The sequence below is a fragment of the Lutjanus erythropterus genome, chromosome 15 (assembly GCF_056507025.1).
Source record: "Lutjanus erythropterus isolate fLutEry1 chromosome 15, fLutEry1.hap2, whole genome shotgun sequence".
Classification (NCBI taxonomy): domain Eukaryota; kingdom Metazoa; phylum Chordata; class Actinopteri; order Lutjaniformes; family Lutjanidae; genus Lutjanus; species Lutjanus erythropterus.
Window position 1 is genome coordinate 20,701,636 of NC_139331.1, and position 13,380 is coordinate 20,715,015.

The following is a 13,380-nucleotide window of genomic DNA, read 5'->3' on the forward strand; positions in this document are numbered from 1 at the left end:
TACATATTTATGAGACTAAAACAGTTGAGGGAGTTCCTGTTGCAGTTTGTGTGAGGTCATGCTGTACTATAAACTGACTTGACATATCTGCTTTGGAGCAGTGACACAGTTGTGCAAAGGCAACACTGTACAGCAGGTGAGTCATGCCCCTGTAGATATTCTCGACCTGGTGTCGACTTACAACCTTAACAGAACCACCAAAGGCCGTGTCTGGCCCCAGCCGTCACCTCCAGCCCCACTGACACTCAGGTTAAACCACTGACAGAGAAATCTATATTTGCTGTGGGACAGACAGTGACACAGGACACTTCAGAGGGCGTGCTCTGTTTGGCTGGGCGTTGAGTAGATTTCACTACAGGCTGTTTAAAGAAGGAGGGACATTTAACTGGCCAAACAGCAAGTGGGGAACAGGTTTTTCTGACAAATCACATGCAAATTTAAATTTATGAGAGCACAGAATTTGAATACATATTGAAGGACAGTGACAGTAAGATGGCAGTTGCAGGAGGAGCATTTTATATCCTCGGTATTTTGAATTTGAAGTGGTAATTCCTCCTGGATGACGACTACAAATGTTGCATAAAAGAAACCAGGGGCATTAATGATTATTAAATAGCTGAATAACTGCTGTTAAGAATTGAACCGATTAAAAAATTCATTAATGTATATTTTGTGTGACACTTCTCTGGAGCTCAAAGGATCTATCACGATTTGGTTTGATTTGCCTTTTTAGTATAAAAATGGCACAGTAACGACTGGGCCATTTGTTGAGTAAGGACAGTTTTGTTATTGTTAGTTTAAATTGTTTCATGAATTAATGTCTCAAATAACTGATGTGCTGCTAATCTATTAATTGATTGTTAATGTTTTCAACCATCAGTTGAGGAAAATGCAAAAAAGAGCACAAAAACTGACTCTGAAGAGCTGTGTCTCTTCATTCTGTATGAGATGTGAATAAGTAGGACTCTACAGAAAACTTTAAATTCTAACATTTGAATGCTGTGTAGCTCTTTTTCCCCCATATTTTTTCATTCTGTTTGACCCAGTGTTTCTGCACAGTGTGTAAGATGTTTCTGACCAAATATTTTCAATAACTCTAGAGTGTTGTAAAGTCCAAAAGTAAAAATTTAATGAAAACAGACAGATGTGTGTTTTTTTCCAATATAATATTTTGCATCAATCCATATTTGTTGGAATTTAGTCTTTCAAAAACAACATTTCCACTGTGGTCAAAGAACAGTTTGCTCTCCCACTTGTCGCACACAAATGGAGGCATGCACCTGCATTAACAGGAGCGGTCTAGCAGCAATCTAACGGCATCATAAACTGCATTTGTTAACAAATTATTTGTTGAAGAAAGTTGTGTTGAAAGAGATGTAAAGAAAACGCTGCAGGCTGGTGTATTGGTAACACACACCATCTCTTTTTCTTTTCTGGATGACCTTAAGCTCCGTGTCATTAAGCATGTGCCCTGCTACAGAGTCCCTGAACACAACTCTAAAGCCCCGAGGCTGCTGTTCTGACCTCTTCCCTCTCTGGAAGCAGGCAAATGACAAGAGAAATTTCCCTACAGGGATCAGCACAGTGCGGAGAACACAAGCAACTGTAAGAAAACTGATGGAAACCTTGTCCTCCAATGTGCCAAGAGCCTAGTGGCATCATAAACAACTAAAATGGAAAAAAAAAAGTCAAGGTAGCGCTTACAGCTACACCTTGAAATGATTCTACCAGACAGAAAAAACACTGATCTGAGATGCATGAAAAAGTCTAAAATAATCTAAAATAAGCAAAAAAAAAAGACAAAAGTGGTGTAATATTTCATACCACAATATGTCTTCTGCAGTCATTCTACTTAATGAAATCTCATTCTCATAACATTTATTCTTATTTGATCACAGCTGTGTGTTTCTGCTCGGCCCCTCACAGTGGAGAGGAGCCTATAAAGAGGATATTGCTTCAACACAAAGGCTCTGTTGTGACCGACACTGATAGCATCTTTTTTTGTCTTTAGACTCGAGCCAAGTAGTACCACAGGTTACGCTGGGCTGGGGGTGTTTTATGTAACTTTAATACTTCTTTTGCGTCTGTTCAATAACGGAGAAATGATTGTGAAAATGTCAAGTTTCTTACGAGCAAGGCTTTGAGATCCAGCATATGTTCTTTTCCCAGGATGACGAGGGCAGCTGTGCCGCAGAAGGTGTAGCCACCATGGGCCTCCAAACCTGGCACTCCGCTTAGACCACCCTCCCAGTTCTGACAGCTGGAGACAGAGCAAACACACAGTAAAACTCTCCCTGGTTTACAGAGACATAGAGGCACAAAACGGTCTTTAATAATTTAATAACAGCCTGTGAGGGTGGTGGGTTGTACCTGAGGATCCAGTTGGTCGTGTCCTCAAACAGTTTTGGTGTGATGATGTTTGTGAGCGATGCTACAGAAGCTGCACAATATGCGCTCCTATAAAAAGGAAGAAACACAGATGTGGGTGAGCAGGAAGTCTCCTCCTACACTTACACGATATCTTCCAAAGCATCGTATTTTTAGACTGCCAGCAAAACCAAATATAAACATCCAGTTTGATTTTGGTGTTTCTGTCAAACTGTAGAGTTTTCCTCTGCTGTCAAGAGACTGTAATCCAAGAATTCAAGGATAAGGCTATTCTCAGCAGTGCAAACATGGAAAGACAACTGGGAGCATGAAGAAGGGGGTTAAAGGGACAATTCACCTCAAAATCAAAAATTCATTCTCATCCCCTAGCACGTAGCGCTATTTATCCATCTAGATTTTTTGGTGTGAGTTGCAGCGTTTTGGACATATTGGCTATAGAGAGCCGAGAGCTGTCTGCCCTCTCTCCAGTATAATGGGACTACATTACACTCAGCTTGTGGTGCTCAAAGTAAAACCAGGAAACCGGTGTCTCTTTACAAAAATCATGACCCAGTTACTCAAGATAATCCATAGAAACTGTTGTGAGCTTTAAATGTAGGAACTATTTTCTATTCTACGGACCTACACCCGCCAATCGTATCACCGTGCAGAAAAAAGCAGGGATCCCCTCAGGGACGACAGACTCGTGCTCGTGACAGTGCAGGATGTAAACATTAATGGTGTCTTCCTCTGCTGAGCTGTAATGTTTGCACCACTGTTTGCTGGTGCGGTGAAACGGTTGGTGGGTTTAGTTCGATAGACAGAAAATAGTTCCTATATGAAACTGTTCACATAAGGCAATTTCATGAAGGAAATACTTTCTTTCTATTAAAAAGAAAGCAGTTCCAGTAGATTCTATTGCTGAAAGAAAGTAGTTCCTACATGACATTACTCACAACAAGGTCAGTAGATTATTTTGAGTAACCAAAACAGTATAAATGGATAAATATTCACAATGTATTCTAACTACTTAAAGAGCTGTATGGAGCTGTATCGTCTATGTCTATGACCTGATGTTTTAACACTTAATATAACTGTTGCAACAGTGCTTTTGACATGTAAATATTCATCAGAATGCAGCAAATACAGTGTATTACAATCAAAATCTCATATCGTGGGCACACAGGATGCAGGAATGCCACAAGGCGCTGCCCGCTTTCATTCGGCACACACGTTAATCAACTGGACTGAACCCAGAGAGCACTGCCAGCTCGCGATCTGCAGTGAGGTCTGTTCTATTTTCTTCTGCATACTGTGAGTGAATCTGGCATGAAAACCCACTGATAATCTACTATAAGTGATATAATTAATATATTATATATGATATGAATGATCTGATTCTGATAAATGATGAAATGCACATCCCATGAGTTACAACTGTTTTCATTTCTCTGCCAGTCTCTCTGCTGATCTCCTGGAGTTTCAATTTCCACGATTTTTCCCACATGATGAAATGTCAAAATCTGTCAACCTATATTTATTAGAAATAATATCACTTCTGTTTGAGGTTTTCTAAATTATGTACTTACATCACAAATTTGTCAGCTGTGTTTACATAGAGGGAGAGAGACAAGCAGAGCTGACAAGCGGGGGTGACATAGACCATCACACAAGGCGTTGGCTGCTTTTTATCAATTTGCTGTTAAGCCAGATTTTATGTGCATGTGTTTAAAGTCAATTTTAGTGCAGTTAACCTGTTACAGTTTATTTATTTATGCATTGTTTTTCTTCCATGGCCAAAGGTAGGAAAGAAAGGAGGGATAGCTTCATCTGTAACAGACTGTGTTAAATGGTCATATAATACTGTTACATATTGATCGCAGGCCCCCAATCCAAATTGTATCGTGTTCATATTCAAGGGAAAACTCGCCAATTTTGATGACTTTTGTCGCTTTTGTGGCTGGTAAATGTAGTCAACTGAAGCACTAAATTGACCAAGAAAACCCAGTTCTCCAGCTCACAGAGCAGTGCCAGCATACATGTACCAGAATGCACTGCATATGAGCGTCTGAGGCCTATGTCCATGTTGCTGTGTAACACCACCCTAGCCTATAGCTGTTACTTTGTTGGCCAAAAAGCTCATCTAGCACGCCCTCAGGCTACCCAGAGGTGGAGGCTAGATCCAAGCTCAACTCGGCTGTAGTTCTTCCTTCATCCTACCATCAACATTGACACATGAAAAGTGCAGAATTTTTTTGAAAGAAAGAAAGAAAGAATATATGTGTTTTAATGTGTTTCAGATAGCACAGGTCTATGGAACAGAGGAATAAGCTACATTAGGCTTAAGTCGGATTAATTTAAGTGTTGGTTTTGGTCTTTCCATAGGATTTGACGACGATAAAGAAAATTATTGAATATCACCAGACTTATCCTTCAATGAAAAGTGGGTCTGAGCAAATCCTTTTTAAGGGAATAAACACCTTTAAAAATGCACTGGATTACCTCAGACTGGATTACCTTTTCAGTTCATGAAAACTTGACATTTTGGAGATATGTGGTGTTCATAGGATGGTAGCAGATAAGAAAACTGTCTGAGAAGAAATGAGTTGAAATAATACATAAGGACAGCAGAACAGTAATTGGTTGGCAGCAGATAGAGGCCTCCTCTGAGAGTGAAAAAGTAAGTTTGAGTTTTGAGGTTCTTTGTTGAAACAGAAGATGATACCTCAAAGCTGCTTATTAAACCCCACTGCTCCACATAACAGATACAAAGAGAGAAAACGCAACACACACACACACACACACACACACACACACACACACACACACACACACACACACAGCAACTAAAATAACATAAATCCACTCTTATGCAAGAGAGATGTGGGTATTTCTCTTCTTTCCTATCAACACCAAATGGGAACAAAAAGAGCATAGGAATACAAAGGGAGGGGAGATAAAAAGAGACATACTTTTTAAAAAATGTCCTACTTATTTGGTGACTAGACTAAATGTGCAAATTTATCTGACTGTCACACAGACAAATGTGCAATACCGGAGATGCCACACATGCTCTTGATTGTGACGTTTTTCATTTATGGATCTTCCTGTGTGGTGCTGATAAGGCAAATACTTTACTAGTATGAGAGATGAAACAAAGAGTAAAGAGAACAAACAGGTGGTCTAGGTAGCATTATGTTGTGGGCTCTCACCTGACATCGACCTCCCCTCCAACGTGCATCACGAACGAGCCATCTGGCTGCTTCACTGACAGTAGGAAATCTAACAGCTTCTCCCTAGAGAGAAGGAAGGGAGAAGAGGAGATATATGGTGACAAGGAGAGCAGGAGAGGGGGAGATATGGATTCAGTGAAGGAGATAAGATGACAGAAAGAAAAGGGGGAGGGGGTGGAAGCTGAGTTAAACAGTCTAAACACTGCAGATTTAAAGGGATAATTCAGATTATTTGAACTGAGGTTGTATGCGGTATTTATCCATAATCAGTGTATTATACAGTAGTAGATAGCAGATGGCACGACCCCGACTTGGAGAAGCAGCAGGAATACCCAAGTAGGAAGCTAAATAAGGCACATCAGTGAATTTAAACTAACCCAAACTACAACATCAAAGTCTCACTATAACACAAAGTAGTCAACTAACAAACTAGCAGCTCAAGGCAGCCGTAGATCTGAGTCTGGTTGCTTTGGAAAAAGTGTTAGATGTATTTGTGTATATAATCCACAGCTGTAAACATTAGTGCCTGCACCCTGTCAGTTACACTGACATAAAAGCAGAAAATGAGGAGCAAAATATCATCTAAACTTTACCTCTAAATGCTCTTATAATTATACTGCTTAAATAACATCAACAAGATATGTCTGTAATGTTCTCCTACAACTGTAATACTGTCATAGTTTAGTACTAATTATAATGAAGGGGATTTAAAGGCATAAATTAATAAATTCATTCCAAACATCACTATACACCCACTGATCAAAAGTTTTGTTACCATTATACTGCATGCCCTCAAACTTATAGAACTGAAAAGGCTCTTGTTTTAATTATTTTATAATCTGAATCTTTTTCATTCAGACTGCATGAGACTTCAGTATAAAACACAGTGATACCCTGAAGGTGATTTGATATACAGTGTTGTTCTTATTCTACTATCTATAGTACATCATGTCACTCTGTGTTGTATCTCTCCAACAAAGTCATCATGACAAACTGCTGATCTTGGCATCTGAAGTGCCTTTTTTTATGAGTCCTGCATATGCTCTGCATTAAAGCTGCTGAGCTGCTTGGATTTTCTAAAAACTGAAAAACCTCATCTGCCATAAATCACTGAAAACGATGTTAGGAAACTGTGCACACATACAGATATACAGATATACGGTGCGTACCTTCTTCTAAATGTGTTGAATTCAGCTTTTTATAGACAGGAGTGTCTGAGTCTCGGACAATTTGGCTGAAATGTTTTTGCAGCGCTCCTACACCTCTAAATTAAATTCAATCACTTTTCAAACATTTTCAAGGTGCATTTTGAAGCTTTTCCAGCACCCTCTAGGTGAGGGAAATGACATTTATATACATATGTATCCTCAAAGTGATTAGCTATTTCATCTCTTAATCATATTAAATCAGATGTTATTGTGCAAGCGAGGCTCAAGCTAAATCATCTTTTGTTTTGAAAGGCAAAAGCAATTAGGCTCTGTGACTTATTTCATTTCTGTAAAAAAGCGAACTGTTCAGTCAGAGAGCGTTTTCAAAGATTTCCAGCACGTTCAGAACCTTGTTTTTACTGCTGCCACCCATGTGACTTCTTGACACTCAGCTGTATTTTTCCAGAATTAAAACAGAGGACGCATTCAAAACAATCAACCAGTAAGTTTGTTTGAAGTCTGCTTAATAGAACCTTTTCTCATACTTAATGTAATATAAGACAGTGACTTTACCTGTCTATAACATTATAGGCCTCTTCTGTACCAATGATACAGAGGGCATTGACGGCAGCATAGGTAGGTGCGAGGTGTGCATGTTGTCCTGGTCCTCCAGCAAAACCGCCTGTAGGGCTCTGACAGCGAGCCAGAAACTGACACACACTGGACAGAAAACAAAACACAAGTTATGACCCAAAAACACAATACGTAACAGTTGAATGTTACTATTGGAATACTGAAATATAAGATAACAAAAAGTGGATGGTCAAGCCTTTCTTGCATATTTGGTTGGTCCATCTGCACTGATTACGTAAGTGTAACCAAAGGAAATTTATGGGTTGAAGATGGAAGTATTAACCAGTGGTGTAAAAACACGAGGGTTTGTGTCTATCTTCTTGTTACCAGTGAAATCACAAGTGAACTGTGTTTGTCTGTATTGGAAATCCTGCCTCACACAGCTCCGCTCACAAATCTGCGATATCTCACTTGATTACTTCAACTTATTTCTGTTGAGGAGTGTCTCGCTGTCTGAAAAAGATAATGACATGAAGTGCAGGACAGTGATCTCAAAAATGTATGTTAGATAGAGATAAAAAAAGCAAGCAAGTAAGGAAGCTGTTAGGAGGGGAGCCTTATCTGTGGCTTACTTTTTCGTCAGCTGCAAAGGAATCTACAAAGTACCTCTCATACTATTATAGTATGTTGTATAAATTGTTATAAAGTGTGTCTGACACAATAATAAGGGTGTCACAATTTAAATTAAATCATAGATCAATCAAAATTATCTTTCAGTTTCATAAATAGACACTTACTCATTCGGCAAACATTCAGCACTACTTTGAACTGTAATCAACCTGAAACAGGCAAACAAAAATAGTAATTCCAGCCCAGAATGGAAAATCTAGAGGGAGGACACCACGAGTATTTCAGTTTAGCATGTTGCCTTAATTTCCAAGAAATATCACGGTCATTTTATGATTTACTGCAGTAAATATTTTACTGATTTCTCCTTTAAATCTGGAGAACGAGCTTTGTGGAGCAAGACATCACTGCAGCACTTCATTATAATGCTGCATTGTCACAAATCTTTCCTTTATCAAAAATAACAGCTTCTGTGATTTGAATATTGCACTTGGCCATATTATGATTGTGATAATATTTCAAGTAATTGTGCAGTCCTACACATTGTGCACACAAACAGCAGTTAAAATCTACAAGATCATCAGAGGTATAATTCTGCGTCTCAGACTGTGAAGTGAGCGCCACTGGCTTAGTTGTTTCTTGATGATGTGGCACCAAGCAGCACCGACCATCTCAACCACAGTTTCCTTTTTTCCAGCCTCAGTGCACAAAGCTGTTTCTCTCATAAACGTCCTCTTCATCCTCCGCCGTGGAGAGAAATCACAAAACTTCAAGCATACAGCGAGCCAATTGAGTTGGAAGGGAAACCTACATTAACTTTGGCCAACCGGTCCAGTGCCAATATTGACCTGAGAACAGTGTACATTTCATGGGACAGAGAAAGCAATCTGCTGTAGGTTGCATTGTTGTAAAGCCTTGAACAGGGCCTGTGTGTTTGTGTGTGTGAGCACGAGGGCGTCACACTGGCGCTGGGCAGTGCCAGCCGGTGTGTTGGCACGCCTCGCAGTAATAATGAGAGTGTGGGTTGGCAGCCTGGCATCGCTACTTGCTTTGGGGTTTGCAGCGTTACTTTCGACTGGCTGTAATTTAATCGAGTGACATTTTGGTGGCGATGACAGCAACGCTGTTTGAAAGTACAGCTGCATAAACACAAAACACCTGCCGGTTATGCTCAATACTATCATTAGACTTATTAATCACAATTATCAGTCATGATCCTTTGAGGAAAAACATTAATTTCTCTGCTTCTTGCATTGACACCATGATTATTAATTACTGTGAACTATCGGTTACAGATGAGAATTCTTGGTATTGTGGAAACTGCAAGGAACAGAAATGATTTAACAACCCAACTGTGACTCGTGTCAATGCTGCACTGGAAAAATGATCAAGAAAAATCGCTCATTCTATGATCATTTAGGGGTTTTAGTGAAATCTCTCCTCAATTTCTGATGATGTCTTCTGGTTGAAAGATTATGAAACACTTGAGTTGTGTTTTAGTGCCAGATTTTATTTTAAGCGTGTGGGAGAGAAGACCAAAGTCTTTGTAATGTTAGATATAAGAAGTTATGTTTTCTTCTGGCATATGCTGATTTATAACTGCAATGGTTTCTTTGGCTATAACACCGGGGCCAGTGCGTGTTCATGTACACTAAAGTTTACTTCTGTGTATCTGGTAGCAGATGGTAGTTCTGGTTTTATGATTCTACTGTTCATTTTTATGTCAGATAGTTTGTGTCTTTTAAAGGTATAGTTCAGACTTTGTGCGGTGGGGTTGCATGAGATACTTATCCATAGTCAGTGTCAATACCTTAAGTAGATGGCAATCAGCAATGCAATGTACTGCTACTATACATTATATTTAGAATATTTTCATACTTGCTATCAGACAGCCTTTTCTCATGGGAAATTGTTGTTATGTAAGCCAAAGCTGAGTCCAAAGCAACCAGATTGCATTGGCAAAAACATTTTACCTCGCAGAGCACAGGAGTTGCTGGTCTACTGCTGCCTCCATCTGTTAGTTAGTTTGGATTACTGCTTTCCCAAACTGGGGGCTTGCCAACCACCATCTACTGTAGGTAACACACTGTCTGTTGATAAGTACCTCTTACAACTCCACTTAAAAAAAAAAAAGTGTAGCTGCTTCCATTAATTATCTATCAAAATTTGCAGTGCAGCAGCATTTGCTCTACTACGGTAATTATGAGAACTATGCAATGATAATAAATAATAAAAAGTCTTTGGCAATGCACAGGCTTTATTTGGCTCCATTTATGCTCCTTGGTTGCAGTCTAGTTGTAGAGTGAAAGTCTGTGTGTGTTTGGTGTGTGACTCACTCTGAGGCGACAGCAGCAGGAATGGACTCCTCTAGTAACTCCAGACTGTGAAGAATCCAGAAGCAAAGCCACGGTCTGCTAGCATCCAGACACTACCCGCACACAGACACACACAGACACACAGACACACACACACACACACACACATCACATGATCAGATGGGCATCAGATGACCAATTATAGCAGTAAAGGAGAAAGATCAGTCAGTCAGAGACAAGAGTAAACAAGTCTGCTGCACAGACAGAGGAGAGGAAATAACACAAAAATATCACACTGCTGACATTTAGTGGTTGGTAAATATACATGATGATGGTGATAAAAACAATACTTTTTTATGACATAAAATCATGACACAGCTTCTAATTTCTGTTGCCAACATCCCTGCAATGTTTAATACTACATGGTGTAACAGCACAAAAACACACTTGCTGTCAGTCTGGCTTCAAAGAAAACACCGAAGTGATCAAGTCTGAAGTCAAATCACTATGACACTGAGCTGGAGGCCGGGATGGACAACACACACTTTTCTTTCTCTTCTCTGGCCAGAGTAGAGAACAGCTTACGCACAAAAAGAGAGGTGACCTTCCCGAGAGCAAACAAGCATTTTTTTTTTTTTGCAAAGTGAATACAATGGTATTTCTATTTAAAGCAGAGAGCCAGTCAGACACACATTATCCAGATGCAGGGAGTGTTACTGTTCTTCAGGTCATACACGGGTACTCAGTTGTAGTGTATGTGTCATACGCTTAAAGGGATAGTTCAGACTTTTTTCAAGGGGGGTTGTATGAGGTATTTATCCATAGTCAATGTACTATCAACAGTAGAGGCAGTCAACACACCACCAGTTTGGAGAAGCAGCAGGCGTATCAGTGTAGGAAGCTACTGCTGTGGTCAGGGTTATCAGTAAAATGTATCTTATGTATTATCAATAAGTTCATCATACAACCCCACTTTAAATGGTCTGAATATACACTTAAATGGCTACAAGAGATGTTTCAACATGTGTTCTTTGCTTGTTGGAAGTGTGATACTGTACCTCATAAGTGTCTGATAAGTGACGTAAGCCCTTCTTGAGATATTGGTAGTGTTGTTCCCGCAACAATGTTGGCCTGAACACGAAACACAGGACAGAAAGATCAATTATAAGCAGACAGCAATCAAATGAAAAAGAGAATGTTTACACATGCAGCAATCAGAGAAATTGTTTCAGGAACAGGTTTAATTCACTCCCTATGTAGAAATGCTACTCTCGACCTTTGCTATTTTGAATATCATGTGTAACCTCAAGTCATAAGAGAAAATTAAAAATGGCTTTGAGTTAAGTAACAGTCACCTGGTAATCTCACTCCCACCTGTCACATATGAATATGGATTTTTACTGTCATCATTATCTACAAAAATATCCAGAGTTAAATAGAAGTATTTTTGAAATTTAAAACTCACAGCCATACTGCAAAATTTAGAGACATAGATTAATAAAGTAATTTTCATCACACAAGGCATGTCTTTATTTATTTATATACTTTTAGGTATTTCTGCTCCTTGGCAGCCTAATTAGTGTCTCTTTTGCATTTTCTTCCTAATCTTTTATTCATATTCTTCTAGCAGGAGAGTCTTCTGGACTCAATAAGAACAAAAAAAGGAAAAAGGAACACAAAATCTAAGAAAACAAACACGACTTTGAACTGATTTTCTTCTTTCAGGTGTCAAGGTTATTTCTCGTGAAAATCTGCAAACTGAAAGATGCAGTGTTTCTCATTTGCTAAAACGCACATAATGGAACTGGGATCCTCTTGATCTTAATCATCACCTTCTTAGCACAGTTTTCTCTTGCAAATGTGTTAACACTTTTCATTGGTTTCACACCTTTTCGAAAGCAGTACACACAGATTTCACAGAAATACCCCACACACTCCTTTGCACAACCCTTCAATCAGCAGTCAGTCCTTATCTGTCTATATAAGATGCCACATTTGTGTGGTTATTTGTAAGCATGGATCAAAGAGGCTAAAGGCATGTAATAAGGAGAATAAGAGGCCCTGGCAGAGGAACCTGAGAAAAAAATAGTTTTAATTTCTATGGCCCCACTGTTGTGGTCCAGCCAAAAAGAATGACATGGAAAAAATTTGATGCAGCACAAAAAAAATCTTTGTTTCTGAATATTTCTGAGTTTGGGTGAAATTCTTTATTTGTTATTCGGTGAAGAACAAATGCAGTACAAAAGCTGAACCAAAATGAAATATCCGAAACTTCTTATTGTAGTTCTTAATGTGCCAACAGTTGTTCATGTGGACAGAAAGACTTGTACACAAGAATAAAATGAATGAATAAAAGTATTTCAGTATTTACAGTATTTCACTGGGTAATCCAAAAAAAGTGAAGGTGCAGAGAGTTACAGGGTTTGCAGTATTATCTCTGGTAAATTCATCTCTGGCAAAAGAACATAACTCAAGTAGTTGAACCATGGTAGGGAATTAGCGCCAGAACCAGCCAAATGTCGGTGTGTTAGTGCCAATGGCATGGCTAACTGTCACATCTGTGAAGGCCCCATTAAAGCTGAATGGCACATAAGGGCTTTGGAACAACATATGCTGTCATCCAGACTACGTCTTCTTCAGAGACATCCCTGCTTCCCTGTAAGACGATGCCAAGACACATTCTGCACGTGTTACAACAGTGGGGCTTCATAGTAAGTAGTAAGAGTGGAGATACTAGACTGGCCTGCCTGCAGTCCAGACCTGTGTCCCAATGAAAATATGACAGAGACCCCAGAGTGATAAGCCACTGAAGTTGTATTTAATTTACATTAAGAAGACAAAGGATATGTAAATCATCTGCACTCTATTTTTAATTATGTTTTGCATAATGCCCTAACTGTTTTGGAACTGAGGTTGTACTAAGTTAGATTTAGGGACCATTACTATTTGGTTAGGATATGAAACAAAACTACTTGGTAAAGTTTCAGGAAAGGTCATGGTTTGTGGGTGTAAATAGCCACAATTGCTATTAAACCCCGGGTGCAAATAGCCACATTGGCTATTCCAACCCAAGTGCATCTGCCTGGAAAGAATTTATTAAATTGACAACAAAATGGA

General features: G+C 39.2%; 1 protein-coding gene across 2 annotated transcripts in view; it reads right to left on the bottom strand.

Annotated features, from left to right (window-relative positions):
* fntb (farnesyltransferase, CAAX box, subunit beta) overlaps positions 1-13,380 on the bottom strand; it is a 29,133-nt gene that overhangs the window by 9,113 nt on the left and 6,640 nt on the right. For both annotated transcript variants that reach the window (XR_014771946.1, XM_084737971.1), the window contains exons 3-8: positions 11,322-11,394; positions 10,285-10,376; positions 7,322-7,468; positions 5,580-5,663; positions 2,371-2,457; positions 2,131-2,260 (exon numbers count right to left, since the gene is read on the bottom strand). Coding sequence is in view for 1 of the 2 variants with exons in the window: in XM_084737971.1 (XP_084594097.1) it covers positions 2,131-2,260; positions 2,371-2,457; positions 5,580-5,663; positions 7,322-7,468; positions 10,285-10,376; positions 11,322-11,394 (613 nt within the window). In the remaining variant the exon portion in view is untranslated. The remainder of the gene's footprint in view (positions 1-2,130; positions 2,261-2,370; positions 2,458-5,579; positions 5,664-7,321; positions 7,469-10,284; positions 10,377-11,321; positions 11,395-13,380) is intronic.